Source organism: Indicator indicator, chromosome 13 (genome assembly GCF_027791375.1).
Source record: "Indicator indicator isolate 239-I01 chromosome 13, UM_Iind_1.1, whole genome shotgun sequence".
Taxonomy (NCBI): domain Eukaryota; kingdom Metazoa; phylum Chordata; class Aves; order Piciformes; family Indicatoridae; genus Indicator; species Indicator indicator.
The window spans coordinates 5971057-5988165 of NC_072022.1; the positions used below are offsets into that span (position 1 = coordinate 5971057).

The following is a 17109-nucleotide window of genomic DNA, read 5'->3' on the forward strand; positions in this document are numbered from 1 at the left end:
AAGGAAAAGGAAGGAAGGAAGGAAAGGAAGGAAGGAAAGGAAGGAAAGGAAGGAAAGGAAGGAAAGGAAAGGAAAGGAAGGAAGGAAAGGAAGGAAAGGAAGGAAAGGAAGGAAAGGAAAGGAAGGAAGGAAAGGAAGGAAAGGAAGGAAGGAAAGGAAGGAAGGAAAGGAAGGAAAGGAAGGGAAAGGAAGGAGGAAGGAAGGAAAGGAAGGAAAGGAAGGAAGGAAGGAAGGAGGAAGGAAAGGAAGGAAGGAAGGAAGGAGGAAGGAAGGAAGGAAGAAGGAAGGAAGGAAGAGGAAGGAAGGAAGGAAAGAAGGAAGGAAGGAAGGAAGGAAAAGAAGGAAGGAAGGAAGGAAAAGAAGGAAGGAAGGAAGGAAAGAAGGAAGGAAGGAAGGAAAAGAAGGAAGGAAGGAAGGAAGGAAAGGAAGGAAGGAAGGAAGGAAAGGAAGGAAGGAAGGAAGGAAAAGAAGGAAGGAAGGAAGGAAAAGAAGGAAGGAATGAAAAGAAGGAAGGAAGGAAGGAAAAGAAGGAAGGAAGGAAGGAAAAGAAGGAAGGAAGGAAGGAAAAGAAGGAAGGAAGGAAGGAAGGAAAAGAAGGAAGGAAGGAAGGAAGGAAAAGAAGGAAGGAAGGAAGGAAAGGAAGGAAGGAAGGGAAGGAAGGGAAGGAAGGGAAGGGAGGGAAGGAAGGGAAGGAAGGGAAGGAAGGGAAGGAAGGGAAGGAAGGGAAGGAAGGGAAGGAAGGGAAGGAAGGGAAGGAAGGGAAGGAAGGGAAGGAAGGAAGGAAGGAAGGAAGGAAGGAAGGAAGGAAGGAAGGAAGGAAGGAAGGAAGGAAGGAAGGAAGGAAGGAAGGAAGGAAGGAAGGAAGGAAAAGAAGGAAGGAAGGAAGGAAAAGAAGGAAGGAAGGAAGGAAAGGAAGGAAGAAAAAGAAGGAAAGAAGGAAGGAAGGAAAGGAAAGAAGGAAGGAAGGAAAGGAAGGAACGAACCACAACCAAAGCCTAGAGAGAAGCAGATTCCCAGACCTGGCCTTAGATCTTATTGTGTTCTTCCAGTATCTGAAGGGGGCTACAAGAAAGCTGGGGAGGAACTTTTTAGGATATCGGTAGTGACAGGACTAGGGGGAATGGAACAAAGCTGGAAGTGGGGACATTCAGACTGGACGTGAGGAAGAAGTTCTTCCCCATGAGAGTGGTGAGAGCCTGGAATGGGTTGTCCAGGGAGGTGGCTGGGGCCCCATCCCTGGAGGTGTTTAAGGCCAGGCTGGATGAGGCTCTGGCCAGCCTGATCTAGTGTGAGGTGTCCCTGCCCATGGCAGGGGGGTTGGAACTAGATGATCCTTGTGGTCCCTTCCAACCCTGACTGATTCTATAGATCTCCCATCTTCTCTTGTGTCCCTCACCCACGCCTCCACTGCCATGCATGCTTGCAGTCCACGTCACAGCCCCACACACTGAAGCCATCTCATGTCTAGGGGGCTAAATGCAATTCAAATGTGACTCAGTGACATCAAACTTGCAATGGAATTAGCCTGTTTGCTTAGATGCACCCTGCTGTGATATATTCATAACTCTGTTACATGGTAAATTGTCAGAAGTCATAGTGCAATTCCAAATTCTACCATTTACCAAGCCTAATGCAACTTCAAGGACATTACACAGTATTTGTCTGGGGTTTTTAATTTTTTTTTAAAAATCAATCATGGTTTAACATACTTTCACATGCATATAATTGCATTTGAAGCTTATGATTTTGCAGCTTTGGTGGAAAAGACACATCTAGCTTTCCACATTCATGTAGGGAATACATACTTTGGAGATAGTGTAATCTGAATTTCTTCCAGTGAGAAAATCGGAATGACAACTAACAAAGCTGCCTGTGCATCCCAGAGAGGTTATAAGCAGTGAGAAAGCAATTCCTGTGCCAACACTGCCACCTATTGCCACCTAGTGAAAGGCAGGAGACATCGTAACGCCCTGTTCTGTCTCTGCTCTATACGTTGCAATGCTCTCATGCATATTTTCTCCTCACTACTGTCTTTAATAATACTGTGTTATCAGAGAAAAAAAAAAAGCGAAGATAAAGCAAACCCAACTTATATGTCACAAATGTCTGCAGAACAGAGGATCAAGTCTCTCCAGGTCAAAACCAGCAATGCATGGAAGTCCTCCTGTGAGTGGTGACAGGGAGCTCCTGAGTCCTAGAGCAAACTGATCCAGTACATAAGCAGAGCATAAGTATCAGGAAATACTGGATCAGGATGGATCAGGGCACAGAGAGTCCTGATCCAACGTAACAGAAATCAGCACTAGCTCAACTCTCCCCTCTGTCCTAGGAGAGCTGTACCTTTTTCTTTGTTATTCTCTTGCTGTTTTCTGTAGGGTTTTTATAAGTTTTTTTTACATTGTCATTAATTTTAAAATCAAATCTTACCCCATTATTACTTTTTGCCTGACATGGCTGCTGCTTCTTGTGGTGTAGTGGCAGCTTTCCCTTCCATGCAACCTGTATGGGTTTCCTTGCCCTGATCACGAGAGGTTCACCTATCTGCAAGTTCCTATGATTCTACAACTTGCTCCCTACATCATTCTTCTACCATTTATCAATTTCATACACATTTACTAGCATTGTTTGGGTTGGAAAAGACCTTTAAGATCATGAAGTCCAACCATTAACCTAGCAGTGCCAAGTCCACAACTAAACTATGTTCCCAAGCATCACATCTACACATCTTTTAAATACTTCCAGGGATGGTGACAATCACTTCCCTGGGCAGCCTGTTTCAGTGACTGACAACCTCTTCAGGAAAGAAATTTCTCAGTGCAAGTTGAGGCCGTTTTCTCTTGTCCTATTGCTTGCTAGCTGGGAGACAAGATTGTCTCACTACAACCTCCTTCCAGGTAGTTGCAGACAGCCTCCTTTTCTCCAACATCCTTCTCTTGTAGGGAGGGGTCCAAATCTGAATGAGATATTCAAGGTGCAGCCTCGACAGTGCTGCATACAATGCCCATTGGTAGTCAAACACTTAAGCCAAGCAATTTCACAGTACAATTCCCTTGAATAAAGATTTTCTTTTCTTTATTATCCCTAGCATTTCCAGTGAGTTGCCTCTGCACCTTCAGTAAATGAGCTAAATTCAGCTCAGAAAAACTAGCTGCTTCCCTCTTCCCTGACTCACCTGTTACTGCTCAGTCCTGGCTTCCACTCTAAGTTCTTAGTTAAAGTTATTCTCATTAATAAAGCTAAGATGAGGCTGTCCTCTGCTAATATGAATTAAAATGGTTTTAGGAGACCAACTTTAATACAATATACTTTAAAACAATGCTTCTCCTCTTTTCCAATTAGCAAAATTCTTCTCGCTCCTTAATTAGGAAAAAAACAACCTTGCTTAAGACTAAAGAAAGAGTAAATTATTATTATTTTTATTTATTTTAATGCTTATAATTTTGGGATTTGAAAACTGGAATGACACATGCTTTTCTACTGAGAAACATCATATAAATTATGCCTTTCTCTGCCAAGGGTTTCATTGGGTGACTGCATCTCCTGTACAGCTGGAGATGAAAAACTTAGAGAGATGATACAGATGGAAAGGTCATTAACAGAACTAGAGAAATCCATCTGCAAATCTCACTCTGTAAAGGTTTTATGTAACAGCTCTATCTAAATGAGATGGTATTGAATAACAGGCAGCATGCTGAAATTCTTCCAATGCTTTCCAAAGCCTGGATTTATGGATAGGGGGATAAAATATTGTATTGCCTATGGCCTGATGAATGACTATAGTGGAGTGTTCTTGAGTCCAGTGATTTATTAAATATGGATGTTGTTACGGGTTCTTTCAAAATGAAGAAAGACAGCTCAAAGAATGATTTATTCTGCATTTAGAACAGCCAGTTTCAGAAACATGCAGGTGAATAAAGCTGTCTCCATAAGTTCTTGAAAACTTAAGGTATAAGCATCTTTCAATTAAATACCATTAGGAAAAAGTGAAAGATTACAAAAGTGATAAGATAGTGAACTAAAGAGTTAGTCCTTGATAGCTTTCCTTAGGACTTCTCATGAGAGACTGTGAATCATTTCACCAGACAAAAGTTTATGAGCTGTGCAACCAGTATCAAAGCTATCTGGTTACCCAGCTGATGGGAAGCTTCCCTAGTCCAATGTACTCTCTGTCCTTTTATGATCTGAGGTTGTGGAACTTCCTTCCTGTTCTCACCACAATTCTGGCAAATCTAAGAGGCTCAGCTTGAACCTCTTACACCTTACTATGTAGCCGGATTCATGTACTGATTCCTTTGAGCTAATTCTTCACTTTACTTACTAATTTTGCTACATACAGTGTTATGTTTTTGCTGTAGCAATTTGACCACTAAACACAAGCAGCACACAACAATAAAACTCCAAATGACACCCCTCTTTGCCTCTAGTTTTTGACTGCCCAGGATCAGTCAGTAAATTGAAAACCCTGAATAACAGGAATCTTCATCAGATTTACTGAAAATACTGGCAAGGACCTCTTTCCATAGCTAGAACCCAAGAACTGCTATATGCACATGCTTTTGTGAAGCTGGAGTAAGAAACTGCAACTTTATCCATTGCTTGCACATTAAAATAAAGCTATAAATGCTAAGAAGCAGACCTGCCATTTCATGCATCTGCTTTAGAAGTGGAATAGTTCTGTTTATTATCCCTGCACACTCACACTTACAGACAGACTTACAGTCTGTGAAAACCATGGACTAAATCAAGAGGAAAGAGGACTGGAGAAACTGAAAAGTAAGTAAGTAGTTTTTGCCTGCCTCAAGAATAAAACACACACTGATGCACAAAAGCAGTTGATAAAAATTTATTAAATAGAAACAACCATAGACATTTATATTTCCTGTCTTTAAACTTCTGTTGGTGAAAATCAAAGCCTTAAATTTTCAAAAGAAGACAAATTATGAAACTAAATTACATTAAATGGCTCATATGTGACAGCAGATTTATCACTAGTTCATAAAATTTTACAGTGACTTCTGATAGTTCTGTTCACTGAGATTACTTTGTTTTGAACATATATATTTGATAAGTTGGAAACAACAGCATGTGAACACTAAGGAAAAAGTACCAAAGAAGGATATCCAGGAAAAGATCAAGACCTCTTTTTTAGGCTCACTGTTTGTATTAATATTTAATATAGTAGTAGTTTTCCTTTTTAGGAATTAAGGTAATTATTTACAATTCCAGATTTCTTGGAAAAAAACATTTCTATATATCTCTATAAATTAAAGTATTGATATCTATATAGACAAAGGTGTTTTATTTCAATACCAAAAATTATTTCATCAGATTATACATAAAAAAAATAGGACCACAAAGCTTGTAGTTTATAGAAATATAGCCACAAGCACCAGATGTACATTTTTCACCTTCTTACTGGAGTTCTGCAATCCACTGGAAAGATGGAAGATTTATGTTCCTCCACATTCTAGATTCTTAGTTCCAAATTTCATTGCCAAACTCCTGCTCGCTGTTTCTTATCACTAGCATGCTCAAAAAACATGAAGTCCTAAGAAGAAAACAAAGAGGAAACAAACAAACAAAAATACTTCTTCAATGCAGTTTGTAGTTCACAGACCCTGTTGTTGCTTTGCAAGCTTTTCAAAGCACCTTCCTTTCTGAAACCTCAAATTATCAGAAGATAATCATCACCTGGGTCTCTCAGAATAGGACACCCACAGGCAGAGGTGGTGAAAGACCTGCTTTTAAATTTTCAATTATCACTAGCTAAAGCTATGCTTCTGCTACTTGGGATTCCTGCCCTGGTTTTGTTCAACCTGACTCAGTCCCCTCAATTTTATAGCAAATTGGAATTCATCATAATAGTCACTGGCTTACATATGAATCACAGAATCACTCAGGTTGGAAAAGACCCTTGGGATCATCAAGTCCAACTATTGACCCTACTCTACAAAGTTTACCCCTAAACCATATCCCCAAGCACCACATCTAAACGACCTTTAAACTCATCCAGGGTCAGTGACTCAACCACCTCCCTGGGCAGCCTGTTCCAATGGCTGACTGCTCTTGCTGTGGAAAAAAGTTTCCAAACGCTCAGTCTAAATCCAACCTGTTGCAGTTTGAGGCCATTCCCTCTTGTTCTATCACTAATTAACTGTGAGAAGAGACCAGCAGCAGCCTCTCCTCAACATCCTTTCAGGTAGTCGTAGAGAGCGATGAGGTCTCCCCCCTGAGCTTCCTTTTCAAACTAAACAGTCCCAGCTCCTTCAGGTGCTCTTCATAAGGTTTATTCTCCAGCTTGCCCTCCTCTGCACTTGCTCCAGCACCTCAATAACTCTCTTCTATTGAGATGCCCAAAACTGGACACAGTACTCGAGATGTGGCCTCACCAGTGCTGAGTACATATGTGGGTCCTGTCTGGGAGTCCTGGATTGCTCACACTCACAAACACTGTACTTCATGCACACGGTAGCACATGAATATGCACAGCTAAGGAAAACCTGGTTCATGCACAGTGATTTAGAGGCTACTGAGAACTTTCCAAACTCAGGGTGCTTCACATGCCCCTTTCTTCTCCCTCCATAGCTTTGCCAGCACAGAATCAGTGCAGTTTATGAAATGGTACCTGATACCAAATTGCACAGGCAAGTGCAAATATAAGTGTGTCACACACAGCTTTCAAAAAGCAAAATGAGCTGTACTGCAGTGTTTGACATGCCAGTCATGTACAGCAGAAAAGTGCTGTATCAGGTTAGACGGGCTTTGCCTCCACAGAAGTCCCTTCCTTTGGAAATTAATCCTCTGAGAGTGCTTAACCTAGCTCAGCTCAGTGCTTCACCAGGAGAGTCAGGAGGAAGTCATCACAGCATTCAGCTGTCCAGGTCACCAGCTCAGCAGGCTACTCTGGCTTTTGATAGGTCTCTTGGTTATTGTTGATCTGCACTTCTCTGGTCTCACCATCCACTTAAACAGGCTTTCAGTTTGTAAGGAGTCTTCCCTTTACAGGGTTTCTCAGTCTGTGCATGAAACTCTGCTTACATATAATTAGCACTACCTGTAGTCTAGAAAAAGCTTATTATCTGAAGTAATTCTCTATTGCCCTCCATGGAAGTTCACAATAAGCTGTGACCCACTTCAAGGAGTTCTGAGTTAACATTTTTTAGCAGCACAACTTGAAGATGGAGAGGACTTCATATGCCACTGCTAGTGAAGGACAGACTTACGATAAGGAAGCAAGCACCAATCATGACAGCTTTCATTTTTACATCAAGGTCTCCTGGAAATGTGATTCCAAAGTTATCTGCATCTGTAAAGGCTTCTTTCACAAACCCAGTCCACTGCTTAGAAATCCTCCCAACAGCAGCAGTCTCATCCACAGACTTCACCTAGTTTAATTAAAAAAAAAAACATTCATAATATTCCCAAATCCTTTTCATAATAGATTTCGAAGCTTCAGATTGGACTGTCTGAATTAATGCAGCAACTGAATGCAATTGTTTGTACCAAAAGGCAACTCTCACTATCAGAAAGTCAGTCTTAAGTAGCACAGACATGAACTTAATTCTAAATCTGACCAGAGAGTTCAATGCTTTAATGGTGTTGGAAAACAGCCACCACATGCACGTACACACACTCTGCTGGAAGTGTTGTCTTTTAAGTCAATAGAGCGAATTGATTTCACTTGCCACGTATCAGGAACTGCTCAGGTGAAAATTAAACAAATTACACTCCTCTGTTCCAGACATTAGCCCTTTGTCAACATTACTTTTCATAAAGTTTGATCGAGTTTTCAGGGTCATGTGAAAGACTAGTCCCCAAAAATCAAATGACACTCAATTTGCTTCAGCAATTATTTGCAATGTAGTTTTAAATACCTACTACTGAATGTGTACACAAATAATTATGCATTAATCATGATTATTTTTAAGTGAAAGTGGCAACTCTTCAATCATTCAAATATATATTTCATCTATAGATCCAAATACATATTTCATAATTATCTTTATTTACTTGATCAGTGAATAATTATTATATTATTAAATGAGTGGTTGTAGGAAGTCATTTTAATAAATACCTGGTACAGCTGAGAATAACTTTTTTTTTTGTTAGGGCCCAATATAATACATTCAAAAATATTTTACTGCTAAACATTTCAATTATGAGATTTGTTTGCAACCACAGGGAATCAGTCTCATTGATCACTGATGAGTGGCTGAAAGATGTCATTTCTGGAAGTTTAGCTCATCTAGTGTAATCTAGATAAGTGCATTGAATAAACTAGCAATAAAATACTAGGTACTAATTACTTAATATATACTGCAGTTCAGTGGACAGGTAGTAAATCGAGCAACAAACTACTATCTGAAAGAAGACACACACAATTTTTAGCATTGCATACCTCAAAATTAATGTCCTCACAACAGCTGCAGACAACACAGGGGCCACTAATTTTCAGTATATCCATCCTTCTCTCATCTTGAATGGTAAACTTCGGCAGGCAGGGATGCCAGTTCTGAACAACGTAACCAACTGGATTTCCCGGGGGTGCTTGAACTTCCAGCTTCACAGGAAAAAAGAAAATGTGAAAGTTCATGCTTTGATGCTCTTGTTAGATGAGACTCACACTGGTGCACAAACCAAGCACAACTTATTTTTTCTCAGCAATATGGCTTTCCAATGAAGAAAGCTGCATGGGGTTTTCATTGAATGCTTTCAGAAAACCACACACACGTTGCAAATTTTGCATTCCCTGAAAACAACAAGATGCTCCTAAGGCTGTGGAGCACAGAAGATATCTATCTACAGGAGAAAGATCAAAGTCTAGAGGAAGAAAGGCTGTGAGCATCCTGGAAGCATTCAGTGAAGACATCACAGGATGTGGCTACTACAGATGCCTCAGTAGAAGCTGAGTAAGCTCAGGTTTGAGATTTCAGAAGTTGCATCACCTGTTAATATTTTAAAAACCTCATCATTTCATATGTTAAATTTCATTAAAGCTTTCACTGCAGCTATTATTTTATTACTGAGACCACTTTGTTTATGAAAGCCACTGCCCAACTCTTACACCACAAGTCCATCTCCAGCACAGATTTTGGCACTAGCCATTGAGATCCCTGACATACCATTGAATCAAATTTTTCATTACCATGATCAGACATGGCTACAGTGAACATAAGTGTTGCAACACATTGGCTTCTTCCCAGACCAAGGAGACCCTATGCACAAATCTCATGGATATCTTTCTCCACACTGACAGACAAAACCTGGCTTGTTTCACCTCACCTCTTGATTCAAGACAAACCCATCTTAAAAATGCACAGGTGGAACACGTCCCATGCGATGGAAGATGATGAGTAACCTTCTCTGGAAAGCCTCCTTCTCTGGAGACTTTCACAACTCATCTGGATGCATTCCTGTGTGTGATGGTTTGAAACTGTCTTTTTAATTTTTCTTTGCAAAGTTCAAGCAGAGAAAGCAAAAGAATGTAAATAAGTCACTATTGGGTGTAAGAAAGAAAAATAATGATTGTTCTAAACACTTCCATTGGAGAGATAGAAATGTTTAAGAACCACTACTCAAAGTGGGGCAGTCAGAGTCTGAGCTCTCAGCTTCCTTGCTGGGCTGTCTGGCTGCTGCTGCTGCTTCTCTTCTGGCTGGAGATAACACACTGACCTTGGTGAGCTAAGTTAACAGCTTCTCTGCTTCTATCTCTCTGTCTTCTGCCAGGAGAGTCTGGGGGGGAGGCCCCTTGGGAGGTCCCCTCAGGGGAAGCAAAGGGAGCTTGGGGTTGTGCTCTTCTGTTGATTGTATATATTTATAAATGTTGTGAATTGTGTCTATTTTTACATATTCGTTGCATTTCATCGTAGATTGTAGACTTGCTTTGTAGATTGTAAATACAGCTTTCATTTGCTTTCCAGACTGAGCTAGCCTGGTCATTGTCGGTGTGGGGGTATTTCAGCTCTCACACTAATACACCGTGCAACCTGCACTAGCCAGCAGGGTTGGACTCAATCTCCAGAGATCCCTTCCAGCCCCTAACATCCTGTGGTCCTGTGATGAGGAAGCAACTCACCTCCTGCAAACAGCAGGGACAGCAGCATGAAGAACACCGTAAGGGTCGCTGCAGCGTTATCACCTCGTGGCCCAGGTTGTCTATAATCCGGAGGGTGAAGGGTCGTGATGGCCCACAGCAGTTTCTGGTACAGCAGTCATTGTCCTCTGCTGCAAAGTACACCCTTTGCCCTAGCGAATTCTTGATTTCATATTTGTTGTTTGTTTCAAAGCCAGTCAGAACTTAAAAATAGGAAGAGAATTGTTACATTTCTGAGATGCATCTGGTCAGAAAAGCCACCATCTAAAGATATCCTTTGGGAAGGCAGCCCTCACTCCAAGTCTGTCAGAAGCAGCTACTGGTGAAGGGAAGCAGTAATGAAGGACCCTTTAGCAGAGCATCCTAACAGAAAAGTTCAGAAAGGAGAAGCCAGCATGAACATGGCAATGTGGAAAGAGCGTGGAGATGTCCAGCAGTCCCCTCCCACCAGACATAGACACTTACTGCCAGAGACAGCAGTTATAAATAACACAGCATGGAAGATTCCCAGGGAACAGCTGAAGGGAGGATAATTAAAGAAACTTGTGAATTTCAAGGTGGAGCAAAAAAAGGGCTCCAGAGAGCACAAATGTTCAGAACGAGAATGCCACAAAAATGCCCTCACAGTCAAGATTCACAGCAGCATGAGCAGAAAACAAGAACCTGGAGAGAAATTTTGATTTATTCCTCTAACAAATGAAGCATTACAGGAAGGAAATGCAGAAGCATTAGATGTCAGCCAAGGTGGATGTTCCATTTTATTTCTTCTATTTGAAAAACAATGATTACATGACTTTGATATTCTTAAAGTGAACAGAATGAAGGGAGCAGATGGGAAGCAGTTCAGTGCACTGAAACAGCAGGATTGCCTGGAAACAGAATCAGAGCTGCATGCCAGTCTATGGAATTAGAACGAATAAGAGAGGACAGAAAAGATCTTTAAACAAGGAAAAGAGGGGCAAGTAGAATAATGTGAATGAGTATCATGGAAAATAGGTGGCTTAAATATAACTACCTACCAAGATTACTCAGTCACACTACTATGTATCTTTTAAGATACAGAACCTGCTTAAAATCCTCTGCCCTCCTGTTTTTCCTTTCTCCTCCTCCACAGTTCTGCAGGACTTGAGAAAGGTAAGAGGCAGGAAAAAGAAAGGTGGCAATTCACCTTAAATACATAGTGTCAAAATTAGTCTAAATTTTACTGCCCTTGGAATTATTAGATTTAAACATTTCTCTGCTGTAAATATTTTTCACTTACTCTCAAGAAGTTCAATTTGCTGATGAATTAATATCTGGTCAATCTGTTCATGGTTGAAAAATTAAATAGAATAAATAATTACTTATAGAATAAATAGTAACTAAGAGAACAGTAACTAAGAGAAATCTAGTAAATAAGAGAAATCTAGTTTCAAAAAGCATTAGTTTCATGCAGCTTTATGGATCAACATGTTGTCTAGCCTGATCACTTACTGGTAAAGCTGTGGAATTAACTCATGTTACTCCTGTCCTGTCCTATCTTTTGTCAATTAGCAGAACAGTGTTTCAGCTGCACCAGAGCAGAGGGCAGAAGCTTGGTTACAAGCACACAGGGCTTGTCTGTGCTCCTTTCAGGACTGAGGGTCATTCAGTTACAGACCTTGGCAGAGCCTCCAGCACTGCATATCCCAGATCATTAGGAGTTCATACAGAGGAAAGATGGAATTTGAAAAAATTTAGAGCAGAAGCTTAGCTACTGCTCAGCACTGAGTAAACTCAGGGAAATTCAGCCTTCCCACACTAGTACTTTTGTTTATTTTTCAAGCAAAATAAGCTGGCAATGATACTTCATTGTTTAGCCTGGGTATCTGCTGCCAGTGAGGAGCTGAACTGTACTTTTACAGTACAAGGTCATACTCTGTAATGTGGAAACACTTCTTATTTTGCTGTGAGCATTCTCTACATTATGAAGTCTGACTAGCATCTCTCCTAACAACATTATGAAGAGGTGTGAAGAAAACATCATAGAAAATTAGGCATCTCTAATGTGCTACAGTTGTCCATATTATATGCATTGATATATGTATACATATATATATGCATATACACCTTGCTAAATCACATCACATCTCACAAACTCTAGCTTCAGAAATAGGAAGGATGCATGACAGCCCTGTGACCCAAGCCTTATAGCATCTCTTTTAATCAGGAGAGTACTCCATGAAGCACTGCAGCCAATAGGCATCTCCACTCTCAAAAATGCCTCAGTCACATTACAAAAGGCTTCATTTAGCAACCCAAAAGCAGCAACCCACATGGCTGTAACACAGCTGGATGCTTTCTTAGCTTTTTCATAGGTGGCTTCTCAGGTGAATACCTGTTCTCTGGGGAGGGAGGAAGGGTGCAGGTACCTGTGTGAGATATTCCAGTCCAGGAGGGCAGTTGGGAATAGAAGGAGGGATGGGCATCCAGATTGTTCCTGGCATCATGACGGGCTGGTTCTGGATGGGTGGAACAGCAGATCCAGGTGGGGCTGCCATGCCCTGTACCTGGAAGCCTGAGCTCCCTGTACCTGCAACACCTGCTGTGGTAGAAGACAGGCAGTTGTGAAACTTGGATGTTGGAAAAGAATTGTCCCATGGAATTCTACTTTCTACTTATGTGACAGGAAACATCCTTTTTGCAAAGTTCATCTACAATTTTCAAACCAGAGGACTATGATCTAAAAACTGCACTTTCCCATTTGTGTAATAGATTCCCTCAGAATGCAGGAAATTTGCATTTCCTTCATGGATGAGTTAGTACACAAGGAAAGACTTCCACATTTTGTAAATTCCAAGTAAGTCTTCTCTAGTTAGCATTCAATAGGAAACACAAGCTTTCGTGAAGCACTTCAGGGTCTCAATGCTCAGTACCTTGCCAGATGGCACATGCAGCACTGCTTGGTGCTCACAACCCATCCCACATCCCTGAGCTGTGCACAGAGCCCTGCCTTGCTTGTGCTGAGCAGCCATAGCCTGTACTACAGAAATGCTGTATAACTTTGTAGTTGAAGCTGCTATTGAAAGTTACAGAACAAGAACTGCACTTTTGTCCTCATTGAACACTTTCCTGGTAGACAGACAGGCTTTCAATCTGATGCAGAAGAGTTTTGGTTTTCACTCAAAAGCATGCATAAAGCAGAAGCCCCACTGAATGTTTTTGCAGGGCTGTACAAAGACAGATTGTTCAAGAGATGCCAAGTTGTAGACTTATCTTTATCCCAGATCAGCTCAGCAACAATGTTTCACATCATATTACAAAACATGGACTGTACCATGGGAAAGCTCACACTGTGGCTATAAGCAGGACAGTGCCTCAGCTGATGTTTTCATGTGGCTCACAACTCATGGGTGGCAGGTTCATTCACCTGAGAGAAGGATCCACCCTCATGGAATACAAAGTAATTTTTATGTCTGACAAAGACATAAAATAGCTGTATGTGCACATACAGCTATTCAAAATGAAAAAAGCTCCCCTGACCTTCATCACACAGGTAGCACATGCCCATTCCCATGGACTCACAGACCTCAAATTGCCTTGCCACAAGGTGCACAAGCTTTAACTTAGGAACAGCATGTAAACTGAGACCAAGCTGTTTGCCTTTTACTTATAACCTATCACTTAAGTCTGATGGTTAGATATTGCTCACTGTGATCTGGTTCTTCAGAGAGCAATTAGGTGCCAGAAGGTGAGAAGGGAGACTGCTGGAGGCTGTAGAGGGACTGTTTATGAAGGCCTGCAGTGATAGGATGAGGGGCAATGGTTTGCAATTAGAGGAGAGTAGATTTAGATTGGATGTTAGGAAAAAGTTCCTTACAATGAGGGTGGCTGAGCACTGGAACAGGTTGCCCAGAGAGGGTGTTGAGGCCCCATCCCTGGAGCTATTCAAGGTGAGGCTCAATGGTGCTCTGGGCAACCTGGTCTAGTTGAGGATGCCCTTGCTCACTGAAGGGGGGGTTAGACTAGATGACCTTTAGAGGTCCCTTCTAACCTGTTGATTCTGTTCTATGAGAAGCTGTTTAGGAGTGCTACATTTTGAATGTGGAGCAGCAAATGAGATAGAAGAGGAGAAAAGCAGATGAATGAAAGTGTAAGGTAACAATCACCATGTCTAAAGTACAGCAACAGAGTAGGAAATGAGAATAGAATACATGAACTAGTAGAACTGCAAGAGGAAAACAATTCTTTCCTTCAGTTCTGGATTTCTAGAGAGAAATAAGGCGGAAAACTGAAATAACATGTTAATAAAAATCTGATCATCAGCAACTAGTTTACACACATTAATTGCTTTGCTTCAGTAGCACATCCTTAACAAACTCCCCATAGTGACCACAGAAACATCCAACATTTTTAACTTCTGCTCCTAGCACATGCTAACATGTAACACCAAGAAGGAAAGAAGATGACTTTTCAGCAAAACAAACATTAACAGAAATTCTGTGGAATTGACAGCAGAAAAGTAAAACAGATACAATCAACCTGATGAAATATCCTGTTTCCCATGTTTATCTCCTAATGATATAGCAGATCTGTAGCCAAGCAACTTACCCTGGTAAGCCCCAGGTGCATGTTGTGGGTAGCCATAGGGGACTTGATTTCCTGGTACATAGGCAGCATTTGAAAATTCAGATGATGGGGCAGGTTTATAGTCTGGAAGAACAGAATACATATGTGAGTACTGTTTGTTTCCTTCTACCCTAGGGTTAAAGATCCACAATATTGCTTCCTTTTTCAGAGAAGACATACAAGAAAATTAAGTAGCTGTTTTCTGTATAGCAGAAAGTGTATAAAAATATCTTATTTATTAAAAATATTAAACAGTATAACCTAAAGGAGTTCTGATCCTTAAAGTGCAGATAAAAGGCAGGTATTGCACATGATGTCTTGAAGATGCCACAGAATAATAGAATCATTTGGCTTCAAGGAACTTCTTGGGATCACTTATTCCAGCTCCTGCTTGAGCAGGCTCAGTCCATTCTCTGGACCAGAGGTGCCTTTGTTCATTTACATTTAGAAGTAGACTTTAATTCAAAGAATAGGCAGGGAACTGACAGGCTGCCCTCCTAGAGAGAAAAGGAGAATGAGTCATCTCCCCTACATAAAACTTTTTCTCCAAGTCAAGACTACACTAATGCTTCTCCAGCAGACTTGGACAGTCATGGATTTAAAAACATTTACCAAATTCAGTTTATAAGCAGAAATAACTTGAATTTTCAATTTAGATTTAAAACATTGATACATATGTCATAAAATTAGAAGGCAAACTATTAGCTAAGCTAATATTGCTTGAAGACCTCGAAAAGGCCTGTGTTATCTTTGATACTAACAGAAAATGACATTTTGTTTATATTTTACTCACCTTCCATTGCCGCAGATCTGTTTATAATTGTTCTGGAAAAGAAACATTTTTATTTCATGGAGGGTTTTTTTAATATCTAATTTCACAAGAGCTATTTAGAATGTTCTATTATTGATAAAAGATATGTGCCTATGGGAAAGCTTAATTACAAACACAAGCTAAAAAAAACTACATAACTCAGCTCTCATCTAGGCTGTCTCTCCAGCACAAGATAAGTCTGAATTATCTATGCCTGCATTCATGCTTTGGGTATCATAAAATCACTCTCAACTCAGAGGAAAGCTTTGGGAGATGCAGATATTTCATTACAGTGCAAGACTCCATTGTGCAGCTATTCAGAAACATCATGCAATTCACAGAAACAAATTAGAATCATAGAATCATTTTGATTGGAAAAGACCTTTATGATCAGTACTGCCAGGTGCAACAGTGTGAGAGCTGGAATTCCCCTCCCACACTGACAATGAGCAGGCTAGCTCAGTCTGGAAGCAAAACTGGAAAAAAGTCTGGAAAGCTGTATTTACAAGCAAAACTACAATCTATGATGAAATGCGATGAATCTGTACAAATATACACTATTCACAACATTTACAAATAGGTACAATCAACAGAAAAGCACAACCAAGCCCCCTTGGGCCCCCTCCCAAAACAGAGAGGTCCGTGCTTCTTTTCCCTCCCCTCCCAGAGCAGGCAAAAGGGAAGGAAGGCAAGAAGCAGAGAGAGCTTGGTTAGACTTAGCTTGTGAAGGTCAGTATGTGTGTTATCTTCAGGCAGAGAAGAGAAGAAGCAGGCAGACTGAGAGAAGGAGACAGGCAGACTGTGAGAGTGCCTGACTGCCCCCTGTCCCGTATCTTGTTTTGAGTAGTGACTCTTCAACATTTCTTTCTCTCTCCAATGGAAGTGTTTAGAATAATCACTATTTTGCTTTCTTACACCCAGTAGCGATTTATTTACATTCTTTCACTTTCTCTGCTTGAACTTTGTGAGAAGAAAAATTAAAGACAGTCTTAAAACCATCACACCAGGTCACCACTAAACCATGTCCCTAAGCATCCCATTCAAACATCTTCTAAATACCTCCAGGAATGGCAACTGCACCACCTTCCCAGGCAGCCTGTTCTGATGCTTGACGACCCTTTTGGTATCGAAATTTTTCCTAATACCCAACCTAAACCTCCCCGGTGCAACCTGAGGCTGTCTCCTCTTGTCCTATCACAGTACCCAAAGCATGGCCTCCCCAGTGCCGAGTACAAGGGGACAATTGCTTCCCTGCTCCTGCTGGCCACAGTACTTCTGATGCAAGCCAGGCTGCTTTTGGCCTTCTTGGCCGCCTGGGCACGCTGCTGGCTTATGTTCAGCTGGCTATCAACCAACATTCCCAGGTCCTTTTCTATCAAGCAGCTTTCCAGCCACACTGCCCCAAGCCTGCAATGTCACATGGAGTTGGTATGACCAAAGTGCAAGACCTGGCACATGGCGTCGTTAAACCTCCTAACGTTGGCCTCAGCCCATCAATCCAGCCTGCCCAGATCCATCTGCAAAGCTTTCCTGCCTTCAGGAAGATTAACACATCTGCCTAACTTGGTGTCACGTGCAAACTTAAGAGGGGTGCACTCAATCCCCTCCTCCAGATCAC

At 41.2% G+C, this 17109-nt stretch overlaps 1 protein-coding gene across 1 annotated transcript; it reads right to left on the reverse strand.

Moving 5' to 3' along the window:
* Window positions 1–5385: 5385 nt before the first annotated feature.
* On the reverse strand, window positions 5386–12584 carry PLSCR1 (phospholipid scramblase 1). The gene is made up of 6 exons (XM_054385793.1): window positions 12484–12584; window positions 11355–11397; window positions 10076–10224; window positions 8399–8560; window positions 7224–7385; window positions 5386–5548 (listed from the first exon to the last, which is right to left on the reverse strand). The coding sequence occupies exons 1-6, from the start codon at window positions 12559–12561 to the stop codon at window positions 5489–5491; spliced, it is 654 nt and encodes a 217-aa protein (XP_054241768.1). The 5' UTR covers window positions 12562–12584; the 3' UTR covers window positions 5386–5488.
* Between the last annotated feature and the right edge of the window lie 4525 nt (window positions 12585–17109).